The 12,983-nt window shown below is 42.1% G+C and overlaps 1 protein-coding gene across 1 annotated transcript in view; it reads right to left on the bottom strand.

The window, feature by feature from the left end:
• dlgap2a (discs, large homolog-associated protein 2a) overlaps nt 1-12,736 on the bottom strand; it is a 471,572-nt gene extending 458,836 nt beyond the window's left edge. The window contains exon 1 of the mRNA XM_080750728.1: nt 12,691-12,736. Coding sequence (XP_080606854.1) covers nt 12,691-12,721 — 31 coding nt within the window. The 5' untranslated portion in view covers nt 12,722-12,736. The remainder of the gene's footprint in view (nt 1-12,690) is intronic.
• Between the last annotated feature and the right edge of the window lie 247 nt (nt 12,737-12,983).

The following is a 12,983-nucleotide window of genomic DNA, read 5'->3' as shown; positions in this document are numbered from 1 at the left end:
CACATCAAAGGGGGCTTGAGCCTAGTCTGCCATTTATCTGTCTGTAAAAAGTGCCCTCTCCAGACCATGAATGCAGTTTTCACTATGGTGAAAGAAATGCAAATGCCCCGTTTCCATGCCATACCTGTAGACAGCATTGAAGATAATTGCCTCGTCCAGACTCTCCTGAACTTGAATGTGGCATCTTATGTCGAAAGAATTGTCCTCTCTGTGTATAGAAATCCATGCCGTTACGCCACATCTCCAGTATTGACTTGATTATGCTTAGTTTAGTGTGGTATCAAGTATTGAAAATAGCCGACCTCCAAGCTCACAACGCGTCGCAGCGTGACGTGTTGTGAGCTTGGAGGTCTGCTATTTTTATTATCTTCACCAAAAGGCCCTTTTCGAAATTTCAGCCCCTGCCTCTCTAACATTCTCTGCACGTCCCTACCTAGCAGGAAGGACCCCCAATAGCCATATTCCCTCTGGCTGTGGCCCCCCTATTGCAAAATGCTTAACCCATTAAAACCAGGGAAGCATCTGTATAACCACTTTAACCATGTTTTATACTTTGGCTATTCAAAAGTAGCAGATATACAAGCTATGCAACACTTTGTGCCACACTAGGATCTTGGACTAAGTCTAAGAGCTGCTAAATGTCTGCTAAATCTGCTAAAGTCTGCTAAATGCCAAATTGTACAAATTGTAAAAAAATCGAATGTGAAAATCTTGGAATATATACTGTATAGTAGGCCTAAGACGCCTCAGGGCGCCAATTCTTGGCCATCTGGCCAGTGATGTATACCGGACGTCGGACGAGTTACCCATATATGGATCACTTTTATGCCCATACATGGAGATTCCTGTCTGAACCAGCTGCACAGATATGGGCTGTCTTCCTCCATATGGGCATTTCCATGTGAAATCCCGTTAGATATGGGCTTAATATTGATGACATCAGGGATCTCCATTTGGGCATAAAAGGGATTCTGTTGGAGTGGTTCCCATGACATCACAACATACAATACATTGTATGCCCATACATGGAGATCCCTATCTGAACCAGCCACACAGATATGGGCCATGTCTTGGCCATCTGGCCAGTGATACATATCGATGACATTGGGGTTCTTCATATATGGGCATAAAAGGGATTCTGGGGAATACCCATATATGGACCTTTACATAGGTGATGTCAACTGTGATATCACCTGTGATGTCACAGTGATGTGTCAAGGGAATCAACCCATAGAACCCATTAACTAAAATCTTCGCTTCTGGGGGTCCCTAGAACAAATATATTTTGAGATGGGCCTAATACATATAATTTTGAGCGTCCTTGGCGTGTGATTACCACTGGAGAAGATGGATGGAAACGGCATAGAGCGCTCGTTTTCACCAGCGTCAACAGGTTACCTACTAACCAGCGTTAGTTTTACTGAGGTTAGGGTTAAGGTTATGGATAAAGTTTTGGTGCACCTCTGCCGCGGTGTTTTGTTTTCCCCCAGACAATACAGCTGGTAGAGACAAAGTCATCTTATGACCTTTCTGTGTCTGCTGCTAAATGCAGCCCACATAAAGACCCAATGACCTAGGATACCCCACTCACACCCACGCAGAGGCATGTGAGCAGGGGTGTCACAAGGGGTAGGAAAGTGGGACTGAGATACCAGGGCCCAAGGTGGAGGGGCCCTAGTAACTTTAGCTATTGAAAAATAGCAGATATACAAGCTCACAGCGAGCTTGTAGATCTGCTATTTTTGAAAAGTCGTGAAAATGTGTGAAAATCTTTCAATATATGTATTTTTTAAGCGAACATGTCTAACTCAAATTTTGCTTCTGGGGGGTCCCAGGAACTAAATATTTTGAGATGGGGGGGTCCTTCACATGAAAAAGTTTGAGCATCACTGACATGGAAAGTTGGAAACATAGGTTTCTTGGCACACATTTTCACGATTTTTCAAAAATAGCAGATCTACAAGCTCGCAGCGCGGCACCCTGTGAGCTTGTATATCTGCTATTTTTCAATAGTTAACATTCATGGGGGGCCCGCAGTGAATCCTTGTACCCAGGGCCCAGAATTTGGTGTGACGCCCCTGCATGTGAGCGTGCACAAACACACACACACACACTATTATGATGTGTGTAGTCTTTCACAGCCTACATGGTCAAATGGGAGTAGTGGCCATTCAAAATGACATTTTCTGTAATGTCCATGTGCATTATTTAGTCGTTGTGATCATAGTGCTGTGACAGATTGCGTTTGTCTATGGTTGCATTGCTCTTTCCACTAATTATGCTGCCATCTGTAAGATAATTGAGCTCGCACTCTGACCACCTGCTGCCTTATCCTGGATGGAACTAACGACTAAAATATCGATATTTCAATCGAATCAATATCATCATATGAGACTGGATATCGTCTGGGACTTTGGATACCGTACAACGATTTAGAAATGTATCTTTAATTTAATTTAAAGGGGCCCCACCATGAATTTCACATTTTCATTTTTGGTCTTCTCAGTGTCTCTAAGTAAGCAAGGAAAACATGAGGTAATAGTGGAGTCTGAATTAGTACCCGACCCTAGGATTTGGAGTTTGGGTGATGTTACGTACAGTACAGGGACTCTCGTTAAGCCTACATATGAAATACTTTGTTTTGCTGGCAGGTACAGCTGGGGAAAAAATGTATTCTTCAACACTGGAAAGCTGAAAACCCTCCCTCTCAAAGAAATTGATTGAACAAATTGACTTCCTATTGTACTCCTGAAAAAATGTTGTACAATGTGAGTAGGAAACCAGCAACATATGAGAAAATATGAGGTATTTTTATGTCTTTGTTACCATCACTGCACCCTTGTAATTAAATGGGATATTGTATTACAGTGGTTCTCAAAGTGGATTCCAGGGACTCTGTGGGTTCCTTTAGGGGGGTCTAAATTGACCCTACGAATCTGTAACTCTGACAGTGTACAAATGGAACCAAATGAACCCGTTCGGGTTAATTTGGTTCCATTTGTACACTGTCAAAGTTAAGGGGAGACCTTGAAATGTGAAAGTTTGAGAAATGCTGTTGTATTATGTTGTTAATCATACAAATGTAAGGATGGAACTTGTGCTGTACCTTTGTTGTGCGTGCGTGCGCGCGTGTGCACACACACACACACACACACACACACACACACACACACACACACACACACACACTCTATTTTTTTCCAAGGTAATGGATGTTGGAGATGTTTCGATTATCGCAATAATATCGCGAATCACACTTTCTTTGGTCGCAATAACCGCGACATGAAATGTTCACATCGTCCCATCCCTCGTAAACCGCCCTGGCATTGGGGTGGCAAATCTGAGTTGGCCATGAATCACGGTATGAAAATAGAAAGGGAAGGGATGGCTCAGGCCAGTCAGTGAATGACTCCTCATTCTAATTGATCTGCTTCCTGCTGCTGTCCATCCATCCAGGGGTGTCACACCAAATTCTGGGCCCTGGGTACAAGGATTCACAGCGGGCCCCCCATGAATGTTCTTCATAGGGGGAGGGGGTTTAACCCATTTAGTCTGGGAACGCATTATTACGCATTATTTTGTGCTTTTAACTATTGAGAAATAGCAGATCTACAAGCTCGAAGCATGGCACCGAGTGCCGCGATGCGAGCTTGTAGGTCGGCTATTTTTGAGAAACCGTAAAAATTTCTTTGAATATTTCAAATCCTTCGAAGGTTTTGTTTTTTTTGAAAAACCTGTTTATATGTCAGTGGTGCTCAAACCTTTTTCCCCAAAATTATATTTATTTGGCCACGGACCCCCATGGCCAAATATTTAGTTCCAGGGACCCCACAGAAGCAACATTTTAGTTAAAAAATGTTCGCTTAAAAAATACATATATTCAAAGATTTGCACACATTTTCACGACTTTTCAAAAATAGCAGATCTACAAGCTCGAGCTTGTATATCTGCAATTTTTCAATAGCAAACGTATAAGATAATTAAGGCTCCTCCACCTTCGGGCCCTAGAAACTCAGTCCCATTTTCCCCCACTTGTGACGCTCCTGCACCCATCCATCCGTCAACGTGCACTCAGAGCACAGTGACTCAGCACTTCCTCTTCACCAATTATTTCACTGACAAATAAAAAATCAAAGATGACCCAAAAAGCTAAACAAACACACGCGTGAACACACACACACACACACACACACACACACACACACACACACGCACACACACACACACACACACACACACACACACACACACTCCAACACAAATTGTGTGCACATACACACACACAAATATGCATGCAGACAAGCATCCCATACCATCTGAGTAGTGTGTGTATATGTAGTGAGTGCAATTCTAGGGGCACACAAATCAATAAAACGCGCGCACGCACGCACGCGCGCGCCTGCGCGCGCACGCGCACACACACACACACACACACACACACACACACACACACACACACACACACACACACACACACACACACACACACACACACACACACACACACACACACACACACACACACCTGCATTATTCAACATTTAGTTAGAAAAGTTGATCTCAAACTTTTTTCATACCAAGGACCCCTCCGAATTTATATATATTTGGCCGCGGACATGGTTAAAATGGGTTAAAAAAAGTTACAATGAGTTTGTAAAGGAAGGGGGCGTGTCTGATAAAATGAATATTAAATATTCAAACAACAACAACAACAACAACTTATGAAAATCTGTCCAGTGTGGTCCACACTGAGTAGATGATAAAATGAGTGAAATATTAAGTGAAATATCCCTTAATTCCCAAAGCACCCCGTTTAAAATCTATCTGGTAGCCCGTGATAGCAGAATGACGGCCTGCAGGGGTAAAATACCTTTTTTTCCCCCCGATAACTCTGTACACTGTACATACAGTATACCCACGCCCGCAGAGGAAGCAGAGAGAGAGAGAGAGAGAGAGAAAGAGAGAGACTGAGAGAAAATTCCAAGCAGAACGACACTGAAGGGGAGAGATAGTGGCCGAGTCATTATCAACTATACGGCAGTCAGACTTTAGCTTTGAGGCAGACAGAACACACACACACACGTGCACAGTCCACGTGCACACGCACACACACACACACACACACACACACACACACACACACACACACACACACACACACACACACACACACACACACACACACACACACACACACACACACACACCAAACTGCCTCCTAGCTCATTCTCCCTCCCTGCATCATATCGTCACTGTCGGTCAGAAACCTTGCATCTTATTAAAGAACACAGAGGATACGGGTAATTATAGAATGCCGTACCGTATTTAGACAGGAGTGAGACTTTATTAGCACTTTGTGAAATCTGAATGTTGGTGTAGTTGTAGGGAGCTAATTAAGTCACTCTGCCCGAACCCATGTAAACACGGGAACATGACGGTCGGGGCTTGGTCTCTACGACCATGCGTGAGCTACGATGGGCTAAAATCGTTTGGGAAACCCGGCCATTACTACATTATTATGATCTTTTATTGTCTCCGCCAGGCCAAAAGGTATGGCCGAGATTATGTTTTGCACCCTGCTGCAACGTCCGTCCGTGTGTGTGTCCGTAAGTGTGTGGCCGTCCGTCTGTCAGTTACCAGCTAACAGTTGCTACATTTGTCAACAGACATAAAAATCAGACAATGTAAGGCTTTTCTCCACATTATGGGCCATTATTATGAATTTTTATTACATTATGAGTGGCTATGTGTGGTTCTTAATGTAACACATTATTACATTATAGAAAAATCCCTTATTACGTTCTGTGCTATTTTTTATTACATTATGAGCTGATTATTACATTGAGCTTTTATTACATTTAAATTATTACATTATGATTGGGGTGTTAAAAAAAAGAATACTTAATACATTGGTAACTCTTAAGTAAGTAAAAGGCCTGTATTCAAAAAGTACAAAAGAATAAGCATCAAAATGTGCTACCAAAGTAAAAGTACTCAAAATGACCGTACTTGAGTAAATGTACTTAGTTACTTGCCACCACTGAGTTCCACTGACTGGGACATGAGATGAGGGTAGAGGGATTATAAAAGGAGATTCTACAGCATGGAGGTGGTGGTGTGTCAGGGACAGTTAGATAATAAAAACCCATAAATTAGACATGGACTTGAAAAATGGAAGATACAATGGCAGAATATTCACAGTCAAACGCTAATTAACCACTATAAATAGACAGGAGAGTGCGAATCTCTGCTGTGCCGTACAAATGTGTGAAGGACTCATCTGCAAAATGCTTTCCAAAACTCCTGGTTTTTAACCCATTAAGACTTGAGGCCGATTCTAACCATCTAACACTGTAAAACAGGGGTCTTCAACAGGGGGTCCGGGACCCCTAGGGGGTCCTCAAAGTTAATACAGGGGGTCCTTCAAATCTTTGTTTGATAGAAACTTTTTTCTCCTTTTTTATATTACAGGTAACCACTTGAACCCTGACGTCCATATTCTGAGAACTTTAGCCAAAAATAGCAGATTGCGAGGCGTTGTGAGCTTGTAGATCGGCTATTTTCGGCAAAGAGGTTGGGTGTAGAGTGGAAAAAGAGACCAAGTACAGAGTGAAAGGTCAAGTTTATTAAGTATTGACAGTTCAAGTGGTTAAATATCTGAAAACACAAATTGACATGATTCCAAAATGCACTGATGATTTGCTGTCAAAAAATGAAACTATATGGAATCTACAGTATGAAAAGGTTTTGGGGGTCCCTGCTTCATCTCTCTCTCGACTAAGGGGTGCTTGGCCTGAAAACGTTGAAGACCCATGCTCTAAAAAGATTCTTTTTTTTCTGAAAAACTTGATATATCAGTGTTTCTCGAACCTTTTTTCACCTCAAGGACCCCCCAAATTATATGTATTTGACTGCGGACTCCCCATCTCAGCATATCTTTGTTCCAGGGACCCCCCAGAAGAGAAGATTTGAGTCAGATTTGTTTGCTTAAAAGATATATAGATTTGCACACATTTTCATGATTTTTGTATAGCCAAAGAAATCTAAGACTGACACAGATGTTTTCTCGGTTTGAATGGTTTAAATCCAGAGAATGGACTGCCTGATAACACAGTGTGTGTACCACAGTGATAAGCCTGTCTCCATGGTAATGGATGGATGGATGAATGAATGAATGGAGATGAATGTATGAATGCATGAAAGAACGGAGGATTCATTTATGACAGGAACATTGTGTGAAAAAGACGGTTAAATCCATTTGGATGATTTTAAACGCCATAAAAGAGCACCTGTCTGCAATTTGCAACTGGACCCTAGACAAGTCTTCCAACTTGCCAAAACAAATTGCCTCAAACGTTTTGGTGTTTTTTTCTTCTTTTTTTTTTTTTTACTGCTCCTACTATTGATAATTTCTTCTAATTGTATGTCTTGATATGTCTTGATGAATTGAATGCACACGACCGCTTTGTGTGTTATCATTTTAGTATTATTGTATAACTTTACCTCTTTACCTTTTGCAGGAATGTGCAGAGAATTTTAGAGAGGCAGGGGCTGAAACCTCTAAAAGGGCCTTTTGGTGAAAATATTGACCAAAGGCCTCCAGGCTCACAACGAGTCGCGCTGCCACGCGTTTTGAGCTTGTAGGTCGGCTATTTTCGGTACTTCACACCACAATAAACTTAGCATAATCAAGTGAATAATACTGAAGATGTGGTATACGGCATTGATTTCTACACAGGGAGGGCAATTCTTTCAAAATAAGATGCTGCATTCAACTTCAGGAGAGTTTGGATAAGGAAATTCTATATGCTGCCTTTAGGGAATGGAAAAGACAGACAGATAAAGGGACTTTTTGAATTCCGAACTTTTACTTCCAATATTCAAATAACCAGAAATTAAAAAAAATAATAATAATAATAATCAATAAACGTGCCCAAATTATCATAGCAAGCTGCAGCGGACACGCCCCCGTGCAGTTCAAGGCAGAGAGAGCTAGAGAAAATACTGCTTGCTGTATTTTCACAAATCCTTTTGAGGGGGATTTTTGAAAAATCATTCACATTTGGCTGGTTGGTTAATAACATGTTATTCTGTGGTGTGATAAACTGAGAATACAACAGGCTATAGGTAGGCTATTATTACTGCTTTACAGAGATTTTAAAGGAGTAGTTCACCCCCAAAATGTTATTATTATTTATTTTTTTGTCGCATTCCAAAGCCAATAATTGGAGACTCTTTGTAGGCACATTGATTCTGTATGGAGACCCACATGCATTTGTGTGGGGGTACATTTATTATAATAAAATTATTGGCTTAGGAATGCGACAAAAATGAAGAAATATTATTGAACTCAAGTCTCCATGGGGTGAGCAATCAATAGAAAAAACATCATTTTGGGGGTGAACTACTCCTTTAAGTTGTGTTGGTATCACTGCAGGTACAATCTCAAGAAGCAGCACCAATAGAACTCATCTGTCCCATTGATTTAATACATAACTGACTTGTATTACTAGTCTATTCTCTCGAATGTATTTGTCTTTTGGTGGTTATGTACTGTAGTTACTGATGGCTGTATTACACATAATAAAGAACCCCTCCCATCTTCACCATAGTTTATGTAAAAGATACTTGAGGGCTGGAGGAATGTAGAGAGAGGAGATATGCTTGATGGTGGCCAGGAGAGGGCACTGCTCACTCAATAGAGTGGAGCAGAGAATCCAGAGACCACACACACACACACACAAGCACGCACTCACGCACGCACGCACGCACGCACGCACGCACGCACAAACGCACGCACGCACGCACGCACGCACGCACGCACGCACACGCAGGATAGTGTGTCTTTATCAAATGCAGTAGAAGCAAGCAGATGTTATCTTTTCACAGCAGGTATTTTAAGACACGCTCTAATTTCAGTTCCTCTCGTTCAAACTCCAGAAAGGTATTCTGTCCCCCTCAACTGACATTACCTGTAATGAAATGCTCCGTAACACAGTGGTTCTCGAACCTTTTCCACGTGAAGGACCCTCCAAAATCATATGTATTTTGTCGGGGAACCCCCCCCCATCTCAAAAGTATTTTGTGTCAGAGACACCCAAGCAGAAATTGCTTCAGCACCACAATGAGCTTGTATATCTGCTAGTTACAATTATTGTGACATTATAACTAATTATACTGGTGACCCTCTGGACCCCACTTTGAGGACCACAGCCACATGCACCTTTGCCTGTGGAAATGCCGCAGTCAACAGTGGAACAGTGATCTGAGAACTTTGTGACGTGTATTTTACCCTCCATGTCTCAGTAGGGATGGGCAATATATTGCGATATTTTATTGCCCAATACTGTATCGATACTTCAGGCTATAGTATCGCAATACTTTTGGAGCAAAACAACTCTGTTCCCGTGCAAAGAAATCAATGGCAGAAGTCCAGTCCTGACTCTCCACTGCTGTTCAATAAATTAAAATGGAAAGTTTTAATGACTACCCAGGTGGTACATGGCAAGTTGGAGTTTGAGCTCTGCCAAAAAAAAGATGTAAATTCGCAATATGTATCGCATCGCAATATATCATGATACAATCGTATCGTAACCCAAGTATCATGATTAGAGCCCGACCAATGCCATATTTTTTGACCGATGCCGATGTTTGCCGATGTGAGTGCTAGACCACCGATTGCCGATGTTTAACCGATGTTTTGTAATAATATAAAATAATAATAAATAGCCTAAATTTCGAAAACTTCTTGCCTTCAAAACCTTTTTTTCCCTTTTTTTTACCAATGGTCCGGGGACCACCAGTGGTCCTTGAGGGGTTTCCATGTGGTCCCCAGCAAAATTATGGAGATTTGGTAACCAAATGGATCCTTTATAAGACTCATGAGTGTAAAATTAAACCCATTGGATCCTTACGGGCAACGACAATATATAATTTTTTTGAGTCTTGGGTCTGAGTGGCTAAATGTTATCAAATGGTGGTCTAATATTACTTATTAAAAACGACCGATACATCGGAGAGATAATGACCGATGTCCTATACCGACATCGGGGTTCAAAAACGACCGATATATCGGTTTGACCGATATATCGGTCGGGCTCTAAGCGTGATATATATCGTATCGTGAGGTTCTTGCCAATACCCATCCCTATGTCTCAGGTAACTGTGACTTCAGCTTCACAGCAGCACAATCTATCATACTAAAAGCTCATTTTCAGAGCAGTGAAAACCCCTTTGAGGAGAAAAATGGAATTTGTAACACTGATGTTGATGTCATACAGAGACATGACAGAACACACATGCACACACGCACTGCACACACTGAACAGCGCAGACTGCATGCACGCACAAACACACGCACACACAGTTTGAACTAAGACTAATGCTACAGTATAGCTCTCCTGTCTCTTTTGACTATGTTCTGTGAGTGGGAGAGTTTCAGACAGTCATCCATATTTATAAGGTTATTGTTGTTTAAAAAAGTGTCCACTGTGTCATACACCCTCACCCCTTGGGCCCTGAATATATTCATCATACACTGTCAGCCGCCCACAATTAATAACATCCCCATCTCATCTTGGCTTGCCAAGACACGTATACACTATTAGACCATTAAACCTACAGTATTAGTAACAAAACAGTCGAGAAGCCATCTTTCTTCAAAGTGCACCTGATACAACTGGCCTGGCCTGAAAGGAACAAATTGAATTGTCCAAAAAGTTCAAAACCCCACCCGTTTGGATAGCCGCCCTCAACAGACTTAAGTAATAGGAAGTAGATTAGGTTGCAAATTTGGCCCGGTTTCGGATCTTTTGGTACTTGAGAGAAAGAGAATGCTGTTGCTTTTTAGAGGTTCTACCTGCTTTGTGTGCATTCCCTTTATCGCTTTATGTGCAGAAAGAGTGACTTTGACAGCCGTTTCACCGGACAATGGAAGTCAATGAGGGAGCCGCCGTTGGATTATTAATTTCTAATCAACTGCACAACCGTGGAGCAATAAATCAGGCCAACATGATCATGACAAGGCAACTGCACCACCCACACATCTACCAACGTGTCCTTTTGCTTTAAAGCAAGGGTCTTCAACAGGGGGTCCGGGGACCCCTAGGGGGTCCTCAGAGTTACTGCAGGGTGTCCTCCAAATCTTTGTGGGATAGAGACTTTGTTCTCCTTTTTTATAATAACCACTTGAATCCTCGCGTCCATATCCTGAGAACTTTAGTCAACAATAGCAGATGTACAAGCTCACAACGCCTCGCGCTGCTGAGCTTGTAGATCGGCTATTTTCGGCAAAGACGTTTGGCGTAGTGGGGAAAAAGAGCAAACTAAGTACCAGAGTGAAATGTCAAGTTAAGTACTGACGGTTCAAGTGGTTAAATACAAATTCAAACTGGTTAAGATAAATCGAACCCTGCTCATTGTGTTATCAGTTCTTACTAGGACAGGTCAGTATATCTTCTTACTGGGGCAGGGGTTATCAGTTTGTACCAGTAGGCAGCTATAAACTCATGTTTCTCTGCCTTACAAGGCTGCTGTGCCCTTGCTTTATTCATTACCTTGAGTCACAGACAGGGGTACAGGCAGGGGTACTTCTTTGTGAGGCTGTGTGTGTGTGTGTGTGTGTGTGTGTGTGTGTGTGTGTGTGTGTGTGTGTGTGTGTGTGTGTGTGTGTGTGTGTGTGTGTGTGTGGAACACGGTCCTGTGCTCCAACAGAAGTGGTGGCTGCACACACAGGCTACAGCCCAGCACAGCGGCCGTGACAGCGGGCAGAGGTCACGGCACCGGGCATGAGTTTGATAAATGAGCCCGACGATGACAGAGTCAATACAGGAGCACAGAACAGAACAGCAGAATAGTGAGCTTCAGTTAGTTGGGATGGACGGATGTATGGAGGGGAGGCTGTGTGCAATAGAGTGGTACTGAAACCCAGCTTAGAAGTAATGAAGACTTTCTGAAAGGGAACGCACAGAAAGACAAGACAAGAGGCCCCTTTTCCACCAAAAATAACATTGGTTACAGAACTGGTTCCGTTCTAGACTCTTGGAACCTTCACGGAACCGGACACGAACAACACCAACTTTATAATTGGGGGCAAGCTGGGCACAGTGGGCAGCATAACTGAATTGTTTGGGTGCCCGCCTTTGAAGCAGGTTTCAGTTTCAGTTGTCCCCAGTTGTCCCAGGTTTAATTCCAGGCCTGGATATGTAGTATTGCGTTGAATATGACCGGTCTAAATGCCCATTTCACGGGAGAAATTCAATAGTCAATGGCAGTTACAGTTTCCCTTTTCTTTTCTTTTTCTTAACTACTGTATGATGATTTTTGCTTGCTTTTGCTTTTGTTTATGTTGCATCTGCATCTTCCAACCTGTAGAATAGTGACATGCCCACTTTGGTTCCAGTTCAGGGCAAGAAAAAACAAGTTTTTTTTTTTTGGTTCAAGTTCAAACCACTCATTTTCAATGGAAACTCTGAAATGGTTCAAAATTCGATGGGAAAAAGAACAGAACTGGTTCAACCCCGGTGGAAAAGGGAAAAGAGAGAACAGAGAGAGAGAGAGAGAGAGAGAGAGAGAGAGAGAGAGAGAGAGAGAGAGAGAGAGAGAGAGAGAGAGAGAGAGAGAGAGAGAGAAAGAGAGAGAGAGAGAGAGATCAAAAGTCACAGTTTGGTAGCGATATTGTAAGATTTGTACCTGAGTATATCTCCCTGCTCTTCAATTTCATCAGCCACTTCTTCACACCTGTCAAAACATAACAAAACGTCAACAGTGGAGGAGGAAGTACCCATCATTTACCAAGTAAAAGTTTCAATACCACCATAGAATTAATCATCTAAATTGGCACTGTAACTAGGTAGCTAAAGCTGTCAAATACTAATACTAAATAAAGTAAAATATTTGCCTATAAGTGGAGTAGAAGTATAAAATATTGAAAACATGGAAGCAGAAACAGTAACTGTAGTAAAATCTATGTGTGTGTGTGTGTG

This window comes from Nannobrachium achirus (genome assembly GCF_963921795.1).
Source record: "Nannobrachium achirus genome assembly, chromosome: 20".
Classification (NCBI taxonomy): domain Eukaryota; kingdom Metazoa; phylum Chordata; class Actinopteri; order Myctophiformes; family Myctophidae; genus Nannobrachium; species Nannobrachium achirus.
The sequence above is the reverse complement of the archived record's forward strand: the minus strand, read 5'-3'. Positions and strand labels throughout refer to the sequence as shown.